This window comes from Bombina bombina, chromosome 1 (genome assembly GCF_027579735.1).
Source record: "Bombina bombina isolate aBomBom1 chromosome 1, aBomBom1.pri, whole genome shotgun sequence".
Classification (NCBI taxonomy): domain Eukaryota; kingdom Metazoa; phylum Chordata; class Amphibia; order Anura; family Bombinatoridae; genus Bombina; species Bombina bombina.
In genome coordinates, this window is record NC_069499.1 from 355,816,165 (window position 1) to 355,838,839 (window position 22,675).

At 36.8% G+C, this 22,675-nt stretch overlaps 1 protein-coding gene across 1 annotated transcript in view; it reads left to right on the forward strand.

Moving 5' to 3' along the window:
• Positions 1 to 1,975: 1,975 nt before the first annotated feature.
• Positions 1,976 to 22,675, forward strand: part of SLC4A3 (solute carrier family 4 member 3) — a 153,917-nt gene continuing 133,217 nt past the window's right edge. The window contains exons 1-2 of the mRNA XM_053689813.1: positions 1,976 to 2,174; positions 3,102 to 3,229. Coding sequence (XP_053545788.1) covers positions 1,976 to 2,174; positions 3,102 to 3,229 — 327 coding nt within the window. The remainder of the gene's footprint in view (positions 2,175 to 3,101; positions 3,230 to 22,675) is intronic.

Here is a 22,675-nt window from a genome sequence, read left to right on the forward strand (position 1 = left end):
TGGAAGTACAAGGCCCCTTATTTTTTAACAGCTAATCTATAAAACATTTTTAGGAACAAATCCCTTTGTAGAATGTATATCATTTATGCATTCTACTTCATCAGTAGCGGGCAAACTGTATTGCTGGCTATTAAATCTTCTTTCCTCCAGACTTAAATTGTGGCTAGCTCTCAAGAGCCTTTTGTTCTAGGGAAAACACACCCAGTTTGGCTAACCTCTCCTCATAGTTTAAATTCTCCATTCCCCTTATTAGTTTTGTGGCCCTTCGCTGAACTTTTTCTAACTCTACAATGTCTTTTTTTTTTTGATTGGTCACCAGGACTGCACTACATACTCAAGGTGACATCTTACCAGGGATTTATATAGACAGAATGATCCTTTCCTCCCTTGCATCAGTGCCTCTTTTAAAACATTCTAGTATCTTATTAGCCTTAGAAGCCACTGCCCTGAATTGTGCAGCCATTATTAGCTTATTATCTATAAGTACACCCTCAAATCCCTTTCTGCCTCTGTTTTGCTAAATCTAGTCCCATTTAAATAATAGGTTGCTTGTAAATTTTTACTTCCAAAATGTGGAATCTTACATTTTCTAGTATTAAATCTCATTTTCCATTTAACAGCCCATTCTTGTAATTGTTATAAATCCCTTTGCAAAGCAATTTCATACTGCACTGACCTAATGACCTTACACAACTTTGTATCATCTGCAAAAATAGAGACGTTACTATTCAATCCTTTCTACAAGTCATTAATAAAAATATTAAAAAGAACAGGGCCCAGTATTTTAATTACCTTTGTCCAATCTGAGTATAATCTGTTTACTGCTACTTGTTGCTTCCGGTCTTTTATCCAGTTATTTTTCCATGAGCTAACATTTTTAGCTATTCACAGTCCGTTCATTTTGTACAATAATCTCTCATCTGGCACTATATCAAAAGCTTTTGCAAAATCCAAGTATATCACATTAACTGATTCTTGTCAAATCTGAAATACTCTATAGTGCATTTCAATTTTAACTGTAAAAAACATGCATGGATTGCTTTCTATTTCAGATGTACTCATGCTACTAACAATTTTTGTAGACTCCTCATCCATTCATTCCAACATCCCAACTGCGCTCTGACATTGAATGAAGTGCAGAAACTGCTGGAGGCTTTAGAGGAAAATCAATCTGTTGTTGATCAATAAATACACGAAGGGAGACATTGATCTGTTGTAGTTGAGCCACAGTTATCCCAGTTTGATGTCAAAAATATCCTCTGCACAAAGCTGTTCTTACATTTATTAAAAACATAGAAATTGACCACTAATGGTTAGGGACCCAAAAAATGTATTCATCCTCGTATCTATTTTAAGGTATTTGGTGATGTCAATTATGAGTGTGATATTGAGTATGTAAGAACTATTGCATGTGTTAACCTACATTTAAAAAATAGTTTGAGACAGTGACTGCCATCAGTTTGTTCTGATGTGAAGCGTCATGGAAATATGTCACCATGTCCCCAGGATATGTAAAACTCAATAGGAGAGTGGTAGCCAGTGAGCTTCAGAGTGAGTAAAGGCAACAGGAGAAGTGACTGGTAAATATAGAATGAGCATGTCAGTAATTAGGCTGATAAAATAGATGGACAAAAATAAGTTTCATATAGGTTATAACAAATATGGGAAGATGCAGATATTAGAGTAGTTAGTAACTTTTACAAGGGTGTCTATTCAGAGTTTTCGGGTCACTCTAATCATTCCCACTTCTGCGGGGAAAAATAGAGAAGGGATTGGCTAACTCCATAATCAACTTTACAATATGCATTACAAATTTCTATGTCCTCGTTATCATATCCTCATGACACAGTATAGCTGACCCCTACTAGTCATTTTCTTTTTACTCAAATCTATTATCTAGACTGTGTTGTTGCCAAACTATTCAGAGTTTATTCTTGTCAGCTAAACCTCAGAGGACAGAGTTTAGAGTAGAAAAATGAGAACCATTCAAGAAGGAGATGAGAACGAAGGAGATGTAGTGGCAGCAGAACTCTTAAGAAAGGAAACACTAAAGAATAATATGAGAGACTCCGTTGGATATGAAGACTTTGAAGAATTTGTCTTAGATTTTGAGGATTATGATCTATGGGAATCCATCAAAGATCATCTCACCCATCCTGTTGCTGAAAACAGTTGTAAGTACTGTCATTCTATAGTAAGCCCGAAAGTCATATTTTGGTTAATAGATGGACTAGTTAACCAATAATGTTTAGACTGTATACATATCCTTTTACTTTAATTTTGCTCTGTCTCTTAATAAATGCAATGTATATTTTAAAAAGCACTATGTAAGTCAAACTGAGCTATATTTTACATCTAATGTGTTTCACCCATTTTTCATAAACCTGTTTTTTATTAGTTTTTACATAATCTTCCTAGAAAGTCAATAAACAAATATCTGAATTTTATCCATTTGAATCCTTAAAGTAGGAATACAAGTTGAGTTTAAATATTTAGTGGGAGTTTTTTAATGACAGATTTCTTGGTCTCCATTTAAAAATGTTGTATTATTCTGAGTAATATTAGTCAAATGTATTTCATCTTGACAAAAGGAAGATCTAATTTAAATTAATATGAAGTTAATGAAACACCTATATGGTTTAATTCTCAACAAGTAATAAGCTACTATCAGACTGAATGAAAACATATTTAGAACTTACTGGATAAAAAATATATTAAACTATATCCAACTTTATATTAGATGTTTATTTTGAAGTTTTTAAACTTTTACCCAACACTTTTTTTTCTTAATTGACTGATCTTTTTGATCCACTTTAGAGAGACACTCTAACATAATTTAAAGAAATTGTAAGTTTAAACACAGTCCTATATCAAAGTAAAATATGGAAGGGGAGTAATCTTCAAAACAGCATATAGGATAAAGTGCTGTAAACTACATTCTGGATGTTATTTAATACTTTCAGATTCTTTTTATAAAGATATGGAAATATTATTTTTTTATTTTAATTGTTAGCTTTAATCACAGAGTGTTAAATGTCTTTGTTATTATTATGTTATTTGTAGATAGCTAACAGAGTGATAAATATCCTTGTCCTTTGCAGGTCACAGCAAAGACGAGCAGCCGGCATTACGCAGGCAGTTGGCAACAAAGTCTTGTGGTGGCAAAATGGAGGCCATTGCCTTTGCCTTTAATTATACCAGGAAGAGGCAAGACAGAGGAACACATGAGGTGAGAGTTTAAATAAATGATAGTCCGATAACAGATCTTTCTGTCTACTCTGTGTTGCAGTAACTGTCAGAATTATGGTGAAGGCACCCAAAGGCACAATTTTCTGTTCTTTCCTCCACCCAGTACTGAATACAGTAAGAGAGTATTTATGGTTTATGCACATATAATATGATAGGCTTAGACACTAAGTTTCGTCTGGTATTTAGCCCCTTAATGACCACAGCACTTTTCCATTTTCTGTCCGTTTGGGACCAAGGCTATGTTTACATTTTTGCGGTGTTTGTGTTTAGCTGTAATTTTCCTCTTACTCATTTACTATACCCACACATATTATATACCGATTTTCTCACCATTAAATGGACTTTCTAAAGATACCATTATTTTCACCATATCTTATAATTTACTATAATGTTTTTTAATAAAATATGAGGAAAAAATGGAAGAACACATTTTCTAACTTTGACCCCCAAAATCTGTTACACATCTACAACCACCAAGAAACACACATGCTAAATAGTTTCATAGTTTTTTGTCCTGAGTTTAGAAATAACTAATGTTTACATGTTCTTTGCTTTTTTTGCAAGTTATAGGGCAATAAATACAAGTAGCACTTTGCTATTTCCAAACCACTTTTTTTCAAAATTAGCGCTAGTTACATTGGGACACTGATATCTTCCAGGAATCCCTTGACATGTATATATTTTTTTTAGAAGACATCCCAAAGTATTGAGCTAGGCCCATTTTGGTATATTTCATGCCACCATTTCACCGCCAAATGCGATCAAATAAAAAAAAAAGTTCACTTTTTTACAATTTTTTTCACAAACTTTTTGGTTTCTCACAGAAATTATTTGCAAACAACTTGTGCAATTATGGCATAAATGGTTGTAAATGCTTCTCTGGGATCCCCTTTGTTCAGACATATATGGCTTTGGCGTTGCTTTTTGGTAATTAGAAGGCCGCTAAATGCCACTGCGTACCACATATGTATTATGCCCAGCAGTGAAGGGGTTAATTATGGAGCATATAGCTTTTTGGGGTAATTTTAGCTTTAGTGTAGTGTAGTAGACAACCAAAAGTATTGATCTAGGCCCAATTTGGTATATTTCATGCCACCATTTCACCGCCAAATGCGATCAAATAAAAAAGAAGTTAAATTTTTCACAATTTTAGGTTTCTCACTGAAATTATTTTCAAACAGCTTGTGCAATTATGGCACAAATGGTTGTAAATGCTTCTCTGGGATCCCCTTTGTTCAGAAATAGCAGACATATATGGCTTTGGCGTTCCTTTTTGGTAATTGGAAGGCAACCCAAAGTATTGATCTAGGCCCATTTTGGTATATTTCATGCCACGATTTCACCTCCAAATGCGATCATCTAAAAAAAAAAGTCAACTTTTTCACAAACTATTTCACAAACTTGCTTTTTTGGTAATTAGAAGGCCGCTAAATGCTGCTGCGCATCACACGTGTATTATGGATAGCAGTGAAGGGGTTAATTAGGGAGCTTGTAGGGAGCTTGCAGGGTTAATTTTAACTTTAGTGTAGAGATCAGCCTCCCACCTGACACATCACACCCCTGATCCCTCCCAAACAGCTCTCTTCCCTCCCCCACCCCACAATTGTCCCCGCCATCTTAAGTACTGGCAGAAAGTCTGCCAGTACTAAAATAAAAGGTATATATATTATTTTATTTTTTTACATATGCTGCTGTGTAGGATCCCCCCTTAGTCCCCAACCCCCCTGATCCCCCCAAAAAAGCTCTCTAACCCTCCCCCTCTACCTTATTGGGAGCCATCTTGGGTACTGGCAGCTGATTGTCAGTACCCAGTTTACAAAAAAAAGCCAGAAGCCATCAATGGCCGCCCACCCGTCTCCCAAATCGGCTCCCACCCACCAACAATTGCGGCCATCGATGTCCGCTGCAGAGAGGGCCACAGAGTGGCTCTCTCTGCATCCGATGGCCAAGGATGGTTATTACAGGATGCCTCGATATCGAGGCATCACTTCAATAACCAGAAAGCGGCTCGAAGCCACCAGGATCGCTTCCACCACTTTCCAAGTCCGACGACGTGCAGGGTACGTCTTCGGTCGTTAACTGTATTTTTTTGGAGGACGTACCCTGCACGTCGTCGGTCGTTAAGGGGTTAACAAACAACTTTCCAATTTACTTATATCACCAATTTTATTTTGTTCTCTTGGTATTCTTAGTTGAAAGCTAAACCTAGGAGGTTCATATGCTAATTTCTTAGACCTTGAAGGCCGCCTCTTATCTCAGGGCATTTTGACAGTTTTTTACCACTAGAGCATGTTAGTTCATGTGTGTCACATAGATAGCACTGTGCTCATTCACGTGGAGTTACCTAGGAGTCATCACTGATTGGCTAAAATGCAAGTCTGTCAAAAGAACTGAAAAAAGGGGTCAGTTTGCAGAGACTTAGATACAAGGTAATCACTGAGGTAAAAAGTTTATTAATGTCACTGTTCGGTGTTCTCTTATGACAGGGGTACCTCTTGACACTTAGCAGTATTTTACACTTTCACCTGCAGCTGAATGGGTTACCTGGTGAGATATCTCGGGGGAACAGAAATCAGACAAGCAGCAAGTAAAGTCTAATTACTGTTCTGTTTATTTTAAGGCATAAGATGCTTTTATAGAAAATGATTACAGTATATGGGGTTAAACAGTGACGTATCAAAGTCAGACCATTTTACACAGGGTAGCTTAGAACAAAGAACCATAGTAAAAATATAGGAGTAAGAAGGAGTATACCGATGAACAAAGAGTTTTAGATAAACGTGCATCCGGGCGCACTGCCAAAGACATAACAAGGCCACCGTACAAATTATTGAGATAAAGTTGTTGCACATGAAAACTAACATACTAACATCAGCATATTTTTCTCACAGCATAATAAACCACATTATAATGAACTAATCTTAAAATGGTGTTTAAACAAAATGGATTACTAGAGACAAAATAGTGTCAAGTAATATGGTTATATATATTCTTACAGTACCTGTGTTGGTTATAAAAAAAACTAGGGAATGGATAATAATTATTGTTTTTTTATCATTTGTATATACTGGCTTTGATTCATATGTACCAGATTAATCAAGTGCGAAACCTATTTGCTTCAAATTCAGTATGTTTAATTCTCAGTGCTCTTTTTTATTTTTGAATGGGTTAGTGCTGGCTATATTTTACTACTCTATCTCTGTATTTTTTGTTTCTGGGTGTCTATCTACTCCATTGTTCATGAGGATATATATATTCAGGGGATGAAAAATATCACTATAGTTTAATAGTCAGGGGTTAAAAGTAACTAGCCAGGAGGATAAAAAGTTACTAGTCCACTCAATATATGAAAAGCCAAATTTTTTACTCAGGCAATCACTGCAATTTCTTACTTGTCCGTAACTAGTAGAAATGTCGAGCCTTTTATATATATAAATACACAGCAAATGTTTAACTCTTTTGTTTTTTGTTTTTTTATTGATGCTTAATATGAATACATTTGAAAATACCAAACGATTACATAATGACATATCACAAACATCATCTACGCTTTTTCACATAAATGAAAAAAAAAAAAAAATCGAGAAAGGCAAAAACATAATACAATGGTTATCAATAGACTCCACTTGGTCATTTAGAACAGTGAAAATAAAGTCGGTTCTTAACTCCTAAAAAGGAGAACCATATAAAGTGACACTTGCTATGTAACAACATTTAAGACCATTGTAAAGCACAAATAGACGAGTTGTATTCAATACAGAATATGCGAATAGTAGCACTAAACTTACATGCATTACCCACCAAACAGAGAGAGAGAAGAGAAAAAAAAGGGAGGAGGGAAGGGGGGGGGGGAAATGGGTTTTAACTCCTTTGCCAGTCGCCTGGGAAAAAAGCTCTAATTATCTTTTGGCTAAACCAATCTGGTTTCTTAAAAGAGGAACAATTATGATAGTTGCTCTTAAAAGATATACCCTAGATACTGGTGTGAACTTTTAAAGGCAAAAAAGCACTAAAACTGTGGTTTTACCTCAGATAAAAACTACCTGTAACTAAAAAGATAGTTATTAGAACATGGGGATATATAATTAGTTTTCAGTGCGACTGGAGTAGCTCTGGATTAGAGAAACTCAGTCTAAATCTTGCCTAGTAATACAATATCTACGTGAAACTATGTTATAACTGTCAGTTACTAGAAGTGTAATATTTTCATTGAATTGTATAAAAGACAAATATCTGATTGAATAAATAATATAAAGATTTTATTTAGAGTAATTCTATATAGAAATAGGCATACATTCAATAAGACAATTAAAAAGATGAGCGGATATATAAAGGATATTATTATCCTGTTTGAACCGGATCCGGTGTTAAAAAATAGATTAAAAAAAAACAAAAACTGTAATGAATATATTTATTCTAAAATAATTGGTTTGGAATGATACCGCGTTCCTAGAAATATATATGTTGTATATTATAACTTAATGTATTTTACATATAGATCGTGGAGACTAGAGCGCATAGAGACTATTATTTGATATGAGAAATCAATTCATGCATATATATATATATACTTAGTCCATTAGTTTAAACAATTAAAAATAGAATAGCAATGTATGCAAAAGCACAATTGCCCGGGGCTTTTTGCTTAAAATTAAACGGTACCTTTAAAATTGGAGAATAGATCAAGTCTGTGTACTATACCGGTATAGTTTTTCTGTGAGCCGTGCCTGTTGAGGCAAACTTGTTGATCTTTGAAACCCACCAGGGGGTCTTCTGAGATAGTATTCAAAGTGAAAGTGAAGCAACAATTTGTTACTTTAGTTGTAATCCTTTGTGTTGGAATGTAAAGGTTACGATGTTGTGTATCCTTTGTTGGAGGTCCCACCAGGGGGTCTCGCACGGTCCTTCAGGTGTATTTTATTGTTCAAAATACAATTTGGTCCTTTTTCTTGCTAATTTTCTAGCTAGATGTTGTCCGACTTTGTTCTCTTTTCACCTTTGTTGAGCGGTTAGTCAGAAAAGTTTTAGCAAGTGTCAAACGGTGGAGTATCTTGAACTCATAGTTTTTTGGATCCCTTTTTTGTATATGTCAGTTAGAGGAAAGAAGGGGTTATCGGAGGATTCACACTCTAACAGAGTTCTGACTTGTTTTCAGCTGTCTCCTTGTTAGCGGTCCTCTTTTGTTGTTTTACCTTTGGTGTTTATTCCGGGTGTAGTACATTGAAAAAGGCTGCAGGTGACAGCCGAAACACGTCCAAACGTATTGCTCCAGAGACTCAGGATCCTATTTACAGCTGCTTTTTTCTGAACAAGAATACATCCAGCAGCCCTGCACTAAGGATAAGATCATAGAACTACACCCGGAATAAACACCAAAGGTAAAACAACAAAAGAGGACCGCTAACAAGGAGACAGCTGAAAACAAGTCAGAACTCTGTTAGAGTGTGAATCCTCCGATAACCCCTTCTTTCCTCTAACTGACATATACAAAAAAGGGATCCAAAAAACTATGAGTTCAAGATACTCCACCGTTTGGCACTTGCTAAAACTTTTCTGACTAACCGCTCAACAAAGGTGAAAAGAGAACAAAGTCGGACAACATCTAGCTAGAAAATTAGCAAGAAAAAGGACCAAATTGTATTTTGAACAATAAAATACACCTGAAGGACCGTGCGACACCCCCTGGTGGGACCTCCAACAAAGGATACACAACATCGTAACCTTCACATTCCAACACAAAAGATTACAACTAAAGTAACAAATTGTTGCTTCACTTTCACTTTGAATACTATCTCAGAAGACCCCCTGGTGGGTTTCAAAGATCAACAAGTTTGCCTCAACAGGCACGGCTCACAGAAAAACTATACCGGTATAGTACACAGACTTGATCTATTCTCCAATTTTAAAGGTACCGTTTAATTTTAAGCAAAAAGCCCCGGGTAATTGTGCTTTTGCATACATTGCTATTCTATTTTTAATTGTTTAAACTAATGGACTAAGTATATATATATATATGCATGAATTGATTTCTCATATCAAATAATAGTCTCTATGCGCTCTAGTCTCCACGATCTATATGTAAAATACATTAAGTTATAATATACAACATATATATTTCTAGGAACGCGGTATCATTCCAAACCAATTATTTTAGAATAAATATATTCATTACAGTTTTTTTTTTTTTTTTATCCATTTTTTAACACCGGATCCGGTTCAAACAGGATAATAATATCCTTTATATATCCGCTCATCTTTTTAATTGTCTTATTGAATGTATGCCTATTTCTATATAGAATTACTCTAAATAAAATCTTTATATTATTTATTCAATCAGATATTTGTCTTTTATACAATTCAATGAAAATATTACACTTCTAGTAACTGACAGTTATAACATAGTTTCACGTAGATATTGTATTACTAGGCAAGATTTAGACACTGGCCTAGATTTGGAGTTTTGTCGGTAACGACCCGCGTAGCTAACACCGGCTTTTTTCTGGCCGCACCATAAAAATAACTCTGGTATTGAGAGTCCACATAAAGGCTGCGTTAGGCTCCAAAAAAGGAGCGTAGAGCATATTTAACGCAGCTTCAACTCTCGATACCAGAGTTGCTTACGCAAGCGGCCAGCCTCAAAAACGTGCTCGTGCACGATTCCCCCATAGGAAACAATGGAGCTGTTTGAGCTGAAAAAAAACCTAACACCTGCAAAAAAGCCGCGTTCAGCTCCTAACGCAGCCCCATTGTTTGCTATGCGGAAACACTTCCTACGTCTGCACCTAACACTCTAACATGTACCCCGAGTCTAAACACCCCTAACCTTACACTTATTAACCCCTATTCTGCTGCCCCCGCTATCGCTGACCCCTGCATATTATTATTAACCCCTAATCTGCCGCTCCGTAAACCGCCGCTACTTACATTATCCCTATGTACACCTAATCTGCTGCCCTAACATCGCCGACCCCTATATTATATTTATTAACCCCTAATCTGCCCCCCACAACGTCGCCTCCACCTGCCTACACTTATTAACACCTAATCTGCCGACCGGACCGCACCGCTATTATTATAAAGTTATTAACCCCTAATCCACCTCACTAACCCTATAATAAATAGTATTAACCCCTAATATGCCCTCCCTAACATCGCCGACACCTAACTTCAAACATTAACCCCTAATCTGCCGACTGGAGCTCACCGCTATTCTAATAAATGTATTAACCCATAAAGCTAAGTCTAACCCTAACACTAACACCCCCCTAAGTTAAATATAATTTAAATCTAATGAAATAAATTAACTCTTATTAAATAAATTATTCCTATTTAAAGCTAAATACTTACCTGTAAAATAAATCCTAATATAGCTACAATATAAATTATAATTATATTATTGCTATTTTAGGATTAATATTTATTTTACAGGTAACTTTGTATTTATTTTAACCAGGTACAATAGCTATTAAATAGTTAAGAACTATTTAATAGCTAAAATAGTTAAAATAATTACAAAATTACCTGTAAAATAAATCCTAACCTAAGTTACAATTAAACCTAACACTACACTATCAATAAATTAATTAAATAAACTACCTACAATTACCTACAATTAACCTAACACTACACTATCAATAAATTAATTAAATACAATTCCTACAAATAAATACAATTAAATAAACTAGCTAAAGTACAAAAAATAAAAAAGAACTAAGTTACAAAAAATAAAAAAATATTTACAAACATAAGAAAAATATTACAACAATTTTAAACTAATTACACCTACTCTAAGCCCCCTAATAAAATAACAAAGCCCCCCAAAATAAAAAAATGCCCTACCCTATTCTAAATTACTAAAGTTCAAAGCTCTTTTACCTTACCAGCCCTGAACAGGGCCCTTTGCGGGGCATGCCCCAAGAAGTTCAGCTCTTTTGCCTGTAAAAAAAACCATACAATACCCAAGCCCCCCAACATTACAACCCACCACCCACATACCCCTAATCTAACCCAAACCCCCCTTAAATAAACCTAACACTAAGCCCCTGAAGATCTTCCTACCTTGTCTTCACCTCACCGGGTTCACCGATCTGTCCAGAAGAGCTCCTCCGATGTCCTGATCCAAGCCCAAGCGGGGGGCTGAAGAGGTCCATGATCCGGCTGAAGTCTTCATCCAAGCGGGGCAGAAGAGGTCTTCCATCCGATTGAAGTCTTCATCCAAGCGGGATCTTCTATGGTCATCCATCCGGAGCGGAGCAGCAGGATCCTGAAGACCTCCGACACGGAACATCCATCCTGGCCGACGACTGAACGACGAATGACGGTTCCTTTAAATGACGTCATCCAAGATGGCGTCCCTCGAATTCCGATTGGCTGATAGGATTCTATCAGCCAATCGGAATTAAGGTAGGAATATTCTGATTGGCTGATGGAATCAGCCAATCAGAATCAAGTTCAATCAGATTGGCTGAATCCTATCAGCCAATCGGAATTCGAGGGACGCCATCTTGGATGACGTCATTTAAAGGAACCGTCATTCGTCATTCAGTCGTCGGCCAGGATGGATGTTCCGCGTCAGAGGTCTTCAGGATCCTGCCGCTCCGCTCCGGATGGATGACCATAGAAGATCCCGCTTGGATGAAGACTTCAATCGGATGGAAGACCTCTTCTGCCCCGCTTGGATGAAGACTTCAGCCGGATCATGGACCTCTTCAGCCCCCCGCTTGGGCTTGGATCAGGACATCGGAGGAGCTCTTCTGGACAGATCGGTGAACCCGGTGAGGTGAAGACAAGGTAGGAAGATCTTCAGGGGCTTAGTGTTAGGTTTATTTAAGGGGGGTTTGGGTTAGATTAGGGGTATGTGGGTGGTGGGTTGTAATGTTGGGGGGCTTGGGTATTGTATGGTTTTTTTTACAGGCAAAAGAGCTGAACTTCTTGGGGCATGCCCCGCAAAGGGCCCTGTTCAGGGCTGGTAAGGTAAAAGAGCTTTGAACTTTAGTAATTTAGAATAGGGTAGGGCATTTTTTTATTTTGGGGGGCTTTGTTATTTTATTAGGGGGCTTAGAGTAGGTGTAATTAGTTTAAAATTGTTGTAATATTTTTCTTATGTTTGTAAATATTTTTTTATTTTTTGTAACTTAGTTCTTTTTTATTTTTTGTACTTTAGCTAGTTTATTTAATTGTATTTATTTGTAGGAATTGTATTTAATTAATTTATTGATAGTGTAGTGTTAGGTTAATTGTAGGTAATTGTAGGTAGTTTATTTAATTAATTTATTGATAGTGTAGTGTTAGGTTTAATTGTAACTTAGGTTAGGATTTATTTTACAGGTAATTTTGTAATTATTTTAACTATTTTAGCTATTAAATAGTTCTTAACTATTTAATAGCTATTGTACCTGGTTAAAATAAATACAAAGTTACCTGTAAAATAAATATTAATCCTAAAATAGCTATAATATAATTATAATTTATATTGTAGCTATATTAGGATTTATTTTACAGGTAAGTATTTAGCTTTAAATAGGAATAATTTATTTAATAAGAGTTAATTTATTTCGTTAGATTTAAATTATATTTAACTTAGGGGGGTGTTAGTGTTAGGGTTAGACTTAGCTTTATGGGTTAATACATTTATTAGAATAGCGGTGAGCTCCAGTCGGCAGATTAGGGGTTAATGTTTGAAGTTAGGTGTCGGCGATGTTAGGGAGGGCAGATTAGGGGTTAATACTATTTATTATAGGGTTAGTGAGGCGGATTAGGGGTTAATAACTTTATAATAATAGCGGTGCGGTCCGCTCGGCAGATTAGGGGTTAATAAGTGTAGGCAGGTGGAGGCGACGTTGAGGGGGGCAGATTAGGGGTTAATAAATATAATATAGGGGTCGGCTGTGTTAGGGGCAGCAGATTAGGGGTACATAAGTATAACGTAGGTGGCGGCGCTTTGCGGTCGGCAGATTAGGGGTTAATTATTGTAGGTAGCTGGCTGCGACGTTGTGGGGGACAGGTTAGGGGTTAATAAATATAATATAGGGGTCGGCGGTGTTAGGGGCAGCAGATTAGGGGTACATAAGTATAACGTAGGTGGCGGTCGGCAGATTAGGGGTTAAAAAAATTTAATCGAGTGTCGGCGATGTGGGGGGACATCGGTTTAGGGGTACATAGGTAGTTTATGGGTGTTAGTGTACTTTAGAGTACAGTAGTTAAGAGCTTTATAAACCGGCGTTAGCCCAGAAAGCTCTTAACTACTGACTTTTTTCCTGCGGCTGGAGTTTTGTCGTTAGAGTTCTAACGCTCACTTCAGACACGACTCTAAATACCGGAGTTAGAAAAATCCCATTGAAAAGATAGGATACGCAATTTACGTAAGGGGATCTGCGGTATGGAAAAGTCGCGGCTGAAAAGTGAGCGTTAGACCCTATTTTGAGTGACTCCAAATACCGGAGGTAGCCTAAAACCAGGGTTAGGAGCCTCTAACGCTGGTTTTCACGGCTAACGCCAAACTCCAAATCTAGGCCACTGTTTCTCTAATCCAGAGCTACTCCAGTCGCACTGAAAACTAATTATATATCCCCATGTTCTTAAAAGAGGAAACCACCTGGATTTGAACTTCTAGAGGAAGAGATAAAATCAGTTTCTCCCATTCTAGAAAGAGACGTTTTATCTCTTTTTCATTATAGATCTTCAGGCCAAATTGTTCCAGAGTCATTTGATTTTGCAGCATATTCAAAAATTCTGAAAATTTGAGCCCAGATCTACTTTTCCATTTTTTAAGAATTAAATTCTGCGTTATCATAATACAGGTATACCCGGCTCATACAGCGGGTTAGGGACCGGAGCCCCGCTGTAAAGTGAAAACCGTCTTAAAGTGAAACAAGGCAGTTTTAGCTTTCTTTTCACTTGCCAGTGTGTTTAAAAACTTAAAAACATGTTTTAATTAACTTATATTAGGTGTGCAATAGTGCTAAGTTTAGTTTAACACTCGCACAGCACAGTATTCAATAAATTCTGTACCTGTAAAATAGTGACAATTACTGTAGTACAATTTGCCAGAGTATAGCACTGAGACACAGATTACACTGTAATGCAGTAAACAGAGTGAACTAAGCATAACAAAATGGTGCCAGTCACTTTTCTCGCAATCTCACAAAGATTACAGCAATGTTTTAAAATCCTTGGAGGTTGAACTTCAGCTCCACAAAGCGCTGTATTAGCGAAGCGCTGTAAAGTGAGGTATACCTGCAACTGTATTTACAAGTCTATAGGCTGGGTTTAGAGGTGAATATTTAGAGAGAAAGAAGACGTGTAGTGGCTGTAGCTCTTGTGAACTGCTGGTGCAACGCCGCCCCCTGCAGATTTGCAGCCAATCATCTGCTAGCAGGGGGTGTCAATCAACCCAATCGTATTTGATCGGTTTGATATCCCGCAATGTCTGTCCACCTCCTCAAAGCAGACAGACAGGTTATGGAGCAGCGGTCTTTAGACCGCTGCTTCATAACTGGTGTTTCTGGTGAGCCCACGGGGCTTCAAGCTCCATACGGAGCTTGATAGATAGGCCGCCTTTGGGAGATATTATATGTGGATAATTCAGGGAGCAGTCTGATCCATTTTGCAAGCAAAGCTTCAATATGAGTTTTACCCTGAATATCATTCAGAGTATTATATATATTGGAAATGCATCGATTGGCTTATCTAATTCTCCAAGAGACAAGTCGGCACCAGTTCCCAATCTTAATATTTCAATCCAGTGGCGAGTCTGTAAATAAGCAAAGAACGAAGACCGATGAATACCGAAATCTAAAAAGAGTTCAGAAAACGATCTCGCCCTTAAAACCCCCCGACTCACAGAAGTTTCCAACTGTGGTATACCTTTAAGGTATATCCCCTCCCATTATTTGCACCATCCTATTTAAGGAACTCATTTGGACTCAAGCCTTGCCTGAAAATTGAAGCTTATGCAGATTGTTGCTAAGTATTTTTTGTTTTCTTTCTATGTAATTCAGGTCAAGCTGTGTTTATGCTTAAAATAGTTTATTGCTATAAACTGAAGATCTCTTTGTTGATTTAGCTTAGTCTCCGCCTAAACTAACTTGTGTTCTTGCTGAATCATTTTGTGCTACATTCTTCTTGAGCCATTTTGGCTACTCTCTTGATCACTCCACCGACCTCAACCCAGGACGGATCTACTTTCCCCGGCGTTCCGGATGTCAGTCACACTCACACCGGACTTCCATGCACACGGAGCTGACTGTTTACGAGGTGAACTCTGAGTAAAGGTATCGTTCCAATTTATTCTTAAGCTGGAATTAGCTTCTATATTAGCATAAAGTACCTCCGGTTTTATTTCAGCATATGATCTTGTGTTTGTACCGGAAGATTGAACCGCAATTCCTTTGCTTAAACCCGCAATAGTTTATTAACCTCTGCATATTCTAAAAAGCTAATTCAACTTGCCTGCTATTTATCTAAGACATCTCTTACTGAAACGTTCATAAGAAAGTCTACCTACACTTGTAAATTTGTCAACACTTGTATAAATGAATATGTATGAAGGAGTGACTGGATTATGTACATATTTTAGAGTGATCGTTTGTGTGAGTGTGTGAAGAACTACTTCAGTCATTTATTGGATATCTTCATCTAATCTACTAACTGAGCATCATTTGCCAGAATTAAATATAAGGACTCTGAATCTACCTAAACTACTTAAACCTGGACTGAAAGAAATAATCTTTATGATCTTATTTCACTTTATGAAAATTCTGATATCTACTTATAACTATTTTGGATATAAACTTATACAATCTTATTGAGGTTATTTATAGAAATTAACCCTCACATAAGTGAATTCTTCTTTAAGCAAACCTTCTCCTTGTATACTCCCCAGGTAATATAGTCATTGTTACTTGGTGGGTACTAATTAAGAGAAACACTACCTTTCAAGGTAGCTTATGCTGCAAGGTAAACTAAGTTTGGTATAAATTAAAGAATTACCATTCCTCAAACATCATAGAACACCACATAATTTTCAGGCCCAAAAAAAAAAAAAATATGAATCCTGAGGAAATAAAAAACGAGTTTACCAACATATATCAAAAACTAGATTATCTAGCCCGAGGCCTCACTGAGGTACAGACTGAAAGTATTGCCTTAAAGAATATCATTAAAGACTGCATGTCATCAAAAGAATCTGAAATACCTGAACCCCACATACAACACCCCACTCCATTTTCAGGTAAAAGAAGTGAGTTCAGAGATTTTAAGAATGCATGTAACCTATTGTTTTCGTTGAAACCACGTACATATCATTCAGACAGGATAAAAGTTTGTACAGTAATATCCTATTTACAAGTTGAACCTCGCTCTTGGACTAACAGATTCTATGAAACTAATAATCCTATTCTAGATTCACTACAGGACTTTTTTTGTAGCCATGACAAATTTATATGAGGATGCAAACACACAGCTGTATGCAGAAACACGCTTGCTACAGTTGAAACAGGGCAAGCGCACCGTGGAAGAGTACACAACTGATTTCCAGATGTGGGCCACTGACTCACAGTGGAATGAGATTAGTCTCAAAAACCAGTTCCGACTGGGACTCTCAGCAATTTTAAAAGATGAACTTTCCAGAGTAGAGATCTCAGATACTTTAAGCTCTCTCATAAAGCTCAGTACAACTTTGGATCGCAGACTAAGGGAAAGGAGAGCTGAGAAAGCAACATTTGACCCACCTACATGACGTCCATTTGCATCCAGCTCAGAAAAATCAGCCATCCACTCTACCCCTATGGAAATAGGAACCATCAAAGGACCGCTCACACAAGAAGAGAAGACTAGGAGAAGACTAGGAAATCTTTGTTTATACTGTGCCCACAAAGAACATTCCGTATCAGTTTGTCCATTGCTAGCCAAGCAAAAAAGGGGTAAGCCATATAAAATAAACCACCTACATAGTATAGTGAACTTATCACATATGGTAATTCCTCTTTCTTTACAGTGGGACCAGAGAAATATCCAAACTAAAGGACTGATTGACTCAGGAGCATCTGAGAACTACATTGATTCAAACTATGTTGAAATCAATAAAATACCGATAGTGTGTAAGCATAATCCTGTGTATGTTAAATTAATTGATGGAAGACTGTTACAGAAAGGACCCATTACACACCAAACCATACCTCTACTAATAACCACAGACTCAGGTCATTTAGAGTATATCACATTTGATGTTCTACCTAACTCCATACATTCAATAATTTTGGGATATACTTGGTTAGTCAAACATAATCCTACAATAAATTGGGTACAACATACAGTCATACTTAACTCTTCTTACTGTCAAAAAACATGCTATCCACATTGCACTATATCCTCAACTACAACTAGCATACCAGGGCCTTATCTGGATCTGGCTGAGGTATTTGATTTAAAAGAAGCTGAATGCTTACCCCCACACAGGACGTTTGATTGTCCAATAGACACCATACCGGGATCACAGATCCCTCATGGAAAAATATATCCATTATCTCAAACCGAGTTAACCTAAGATCATACTTAGATGACAATTTGAGGAAGGGATTCATCTTCCATTCTACCTCACCAGCAGCTGCTGGCATGTTCCTAGTAAAAAATAAAGATGGGACACTACGCCCAATCATAGATTACAGAGCTTTAAATTCCATCACAATAAAAAACCTATACCCACTGCCACTAATCCCAGAACTACTAGAACGCCTTACTGAAGCCACAATTTACACTAAATTGGATTTAAAGGGTCTTATAATCTTATTAGAATAAAAAAGGAGATGAATGGAAGACAGCTTTCCGAACACGTTATGGACTCTACCAGTATAATGTTATGCCATTTGGTCTTACAAATGCCCCAGCAACATTTCAATTTTTCATTAACGAAATATTCCACAATTTGATTGATGTTTGCATCATAATTTATCTAGACGATATCCTCATATATTCTAAAAATCAAACCAAACACGAACAACACGTACGATGGGTATTAAGTAGACTTAAAGAACATAAACTGTTCGCGAAACTAGATGAAAAATTTAGTTTTCATGTAAATCGCATAAAGTTCCTTGGTTATATAATAACACCTAATAGGATAGAAATGGATCCAGAGAAAATCACAGCCATCCTTAATTGGCCAATACCCACCACTGTAAAAGCCGTACAACGGTTTATAGGATTTGCAAATTTTTATCACAAATTTATAAAGAATTTCTCATCAATCGTTAAACCCTTAACTAATTTAACAAGTAAAACACATAAATTCAAATGGTCTGAAGAAGCCCCAAAAAGCTTTCTCCTGTTTAAAACAATGTTTTACAACAGCTATTGTGTTATGTATGCCAAATTATAACTCAAAATACATTCTAGAAGTTGATGCCTCAAACACTGGTTTGGGAGCAGTACTATCTCAAATAGACAACAAAAAAACATCTGAAACCCATCCTATAGAATTTTATTCAAGGGCATTGACTGCTGCAGAAATCAACTATAGTGTCGGTGACAAAGAGTTATTGGCTATAAAATGTTCATTAGAACACTGGAGGCATCTCCTAGAAGGCTCTAAAGACACCTTTACAATATACACAGACCACAAGAATTTAGAATATCTCAAGAAAAACAAAACTCTGACAGCCCGCCAAGTAAGATGGTCTTTATTCTTAGACCGTTTTAATTTTATCATAACTTACAAACCTGGACATCAGAACACCAAAGCTGATGCCCTATCACGCCAATTTGACTCAACTCCTGAACAGGAGACTATAGAATTAACTATTCCACCAGAGAAAATTCTAGGAAACCTCACCGCATTAGAGGATGACGTATTAAAAGCTCTAAAAACAGAGTCTTATCCCCCAAAATGCTGTAGTAAGGACCCTTCTACAGGATTACTATATTATGAGAACAAATTATACATACCTGAAACAATAAGGAAAGCCATTCTAGCTCATACCCATGACAGTACCGTGTCAGGACATTTGGGCATACAAAAAAACCTTAGACTTAACCAAAAGACATTTCTGGTGGCCAAAACTAGACCAATATATGCATCACTACATTTCCACCTGTGATACTTGTGCCCATAACAAAGTAGAACACAAAAAACCTGTAGGTCTACTCATGCCTCTACTGATCCCTGATAAGCCCTGGTCCACTATATCCATGGACTTCATAGTGGATTTACCTATATCACAAAATTTCAACACCATTTTAGTCATAATAGACCATCTAACTAGGATGGCACATATCATACCCCTCAAAGGACTACCGACTGCTAAAGTTACCGCTAAAGTATTTATAAATTCTGTTTTTCGCTTACATGGTTTACCTAATAACATCATCACAGATAGAGGTACTCAATTTACCTCCTCCTTTTGGAGATCAATATGTAAAATATTACGTATTAACTCTAGATACTCCACAGCTTTTCACCCTCAAACGAACGGTTTAACAGAAAGGTTAAACCAGACTTTAGAGCAGTATTTAAGGTGTTACATCACCTATTTACAGGATGATTGAGAGACTTATCTTCCTATGGCAGAGTTTTCATATAATAACTCGAAATCAACATCCATAAAAATTTCACTTTTTTTTCGCATCTTATGGCTTCCATCCAAACACCATATCATTGTCTAAGATCTCCCCAAGTGCATCAGATTACTCGTTAAGTTTACAAAAAAGAATAGAAATGCTTAAACTCCATCTAACAGAAGCCAAAGAACACCAGAAACAATATTATGACTCAAAACATAGACCAAGCCCCGACTTTAAAGTAGGAGAAAAGGTGTTACTTTCCACTAAACACCTTAAGTTACATTTACCAAGTAAGAAATTAGCGAACCAATTCGTAGGTCCATTTACCATCAATAAAATCATAAATCCGAACGCAGTTGGGTTGAATTTACCCAAGGATTACAAGATACACGCAACATTCCACGTATCATTACTTAAACCATACCAGTCTGAGGACCGAAGACTTAATCAGAATGCACCACCTCCCATACTTATTGACAATCAGGAACAATTTGAAGTCCAGGACATACTAGACTCCAGGATAACTCGTAGCAAACTGGAATAAAGTGAGGTGGAAAGGTTATGGACCAGAGGAGGATTCTTGGCAACTTCATTCTGATGTACATGCTCCTCGCCTTCTGAGAAAATGTCACCTCCGGAATCCTCTTAAACCTAGCTTGGAATCCCCAGGGGTGATTCCTTGAAGAGGGGGATATGTGGTATACCTTTAAGGTATATCCCCTCCCATTATTTGCACCATCCTATTTAAGGAACTCATTTGGACTCAAGCCTTGCCTGAAAATTGAAGCTTATGCAGATTGTTGCTAAGTATTTTTTGTTTTCTTTCTATGTAATTCAGGTCAAGCTGTGTTTATGCTTATAATAGTTTATTGCTATAAACTGAAGATCTCTTTGTTGATTTAGCTTAGTCTCCGCCTAAACTAACTTGTGTTCTTGCTGAATCATTTTGTGCTACATTCTTCTTGAGCCATTTCGGCTACTCTCTGGATAACTCCACCGACCTCAACCCAGGACGGATCTACTTTCCCCGGCGTTCCGGATGTCAGTCACACTCACACCGGACTTCCATGCACACGGAGCTGACTGTTTACGAGGTGAACTCTGAGTAAAGGTATCGTTCCAATTTATTCTTAAACTGGAATTAGCTTCTATATCAGCATAAAGTACCTCCGGTTTTATTTCATCATATGATCTTGTATTTGTACCGGAAGATTGAACCGCAATTCCTTTGCTTAAACCTGCAATAATTTATTAACCTCTGCATATTCTAAAAAGCTAATTCAACTTGCCTGCTTTTTATCTAAGACATCTCTTACTGAAACGTTCATAAGAAAGTCTACCTAAACTTGTAAATTTGTCAACACTTGTATAAATGAATATGTATGAAGGAGTGACTGGATTATGTACATATTTTAGAGTGATCGTTTGTGTGAGTGTGTGAAGAACTACTTCAGTCATTTATTGGATATCTTCATCTAATCTACTAACTGAGCATCATTTGCCAGAATTAAATATAAGGACTCTGAATCTACCTAAACTACTTAAACCTGGACTGAAAGAAATAATCTTTATGATCTTATTTCACTTTATGAAAATTCTGATATCTACTTATAACTATTTTGGATATAAACTTGTACAATCTTATTGAGGTTATTTATATAAATTAACCTTCACATAAGTGAATTCTTCTTTAAGCAAACATTCTCCTTGTATACTCCCCAGGTAATATAGTTATTGTTACTTGGTGGGTACTAATTAAGAGAAACACTACCTTTCAAGGTAGCTTATGCTGCAAGGTAAACTAAGTTTGGTATAAATTAAAGAATTACCATTCCTTAAACATCATAGAACACCACACCAACTGATACAAGGCCTTTTAGTGTCCACACAGCGTGAGGGCCCGGGGAAAGTCCTGGGGCAAATTCTAGATTCCTGACTAGTTTGCCTTGCTTAGGGAGCATATTTTGTGCCAGGCAATAATTATAAACTTGTAGGTATGCATATGAATATCATTCAGAGTACTATATTGGAAATGCATCGATTGACTTATCTAATTCTCTAAGAGACAAATCAGCACCAGTTCCCAATCTTAATATTTCAATCCAGTGGCGAGTCTGTAAATAAGCAAAGAACGAAGACCGATGAATACCGAAATTTAAAAAGAGTGCAGAAAACGATCTCGCCCTTAAAAACCCCCGACTCACAGAAGTTTCCAACTGATACAAGTCCTTTTAGTGTCCACACAGCGTGAGGGCCCGGGAAAAGTCCTGGGGCAAATTCTAGATTCCTGACTAGTTTGTCTCGCTTAGGGAGCATATTTTTTGCCAGGCAAGAATTATAAACTTGTAGGTATGCATTAAATCGATAGTTGCCGGTAGTTTAGAAAAAGGTATATGGACTAATGCTTTTAATGAAAATGGAGCAATTAACGTTGACTCTAGCCGGAAAAGGGATACATAATCCCCCTCTGAAATCCAGTCTAGGGCGAATTTCCCCAGAGAGGCATAGTTGTAAAAAGTAATATCAGGAAGTGCCAAACCGCTTTTCATCTTGGGCAGAGAAAGTTTATATAGCGAAATTCTTGTTTTTTTCCATTGCCAAATAAACTTAGAGCACATTCTATGAAAGAAAATAATATCTTTTTAAAGAAGGAGTAGTGGGAGGTTCTGTAAAAGGTATAAAAATTTGGGAAACAAAATTGCCTTGATTAGCATAATGTGTGCAGACATCGAAATGGATAAATTACTCCATATGTTCAACTTCTTCGCACTATCGTTGAAACATTTGGGAAAATTCAAGTGATACAAATTAAAGGGATTATTACTAAGATTAATACCTAAGTATTTAATTTGTTCCACAAACTTAAATG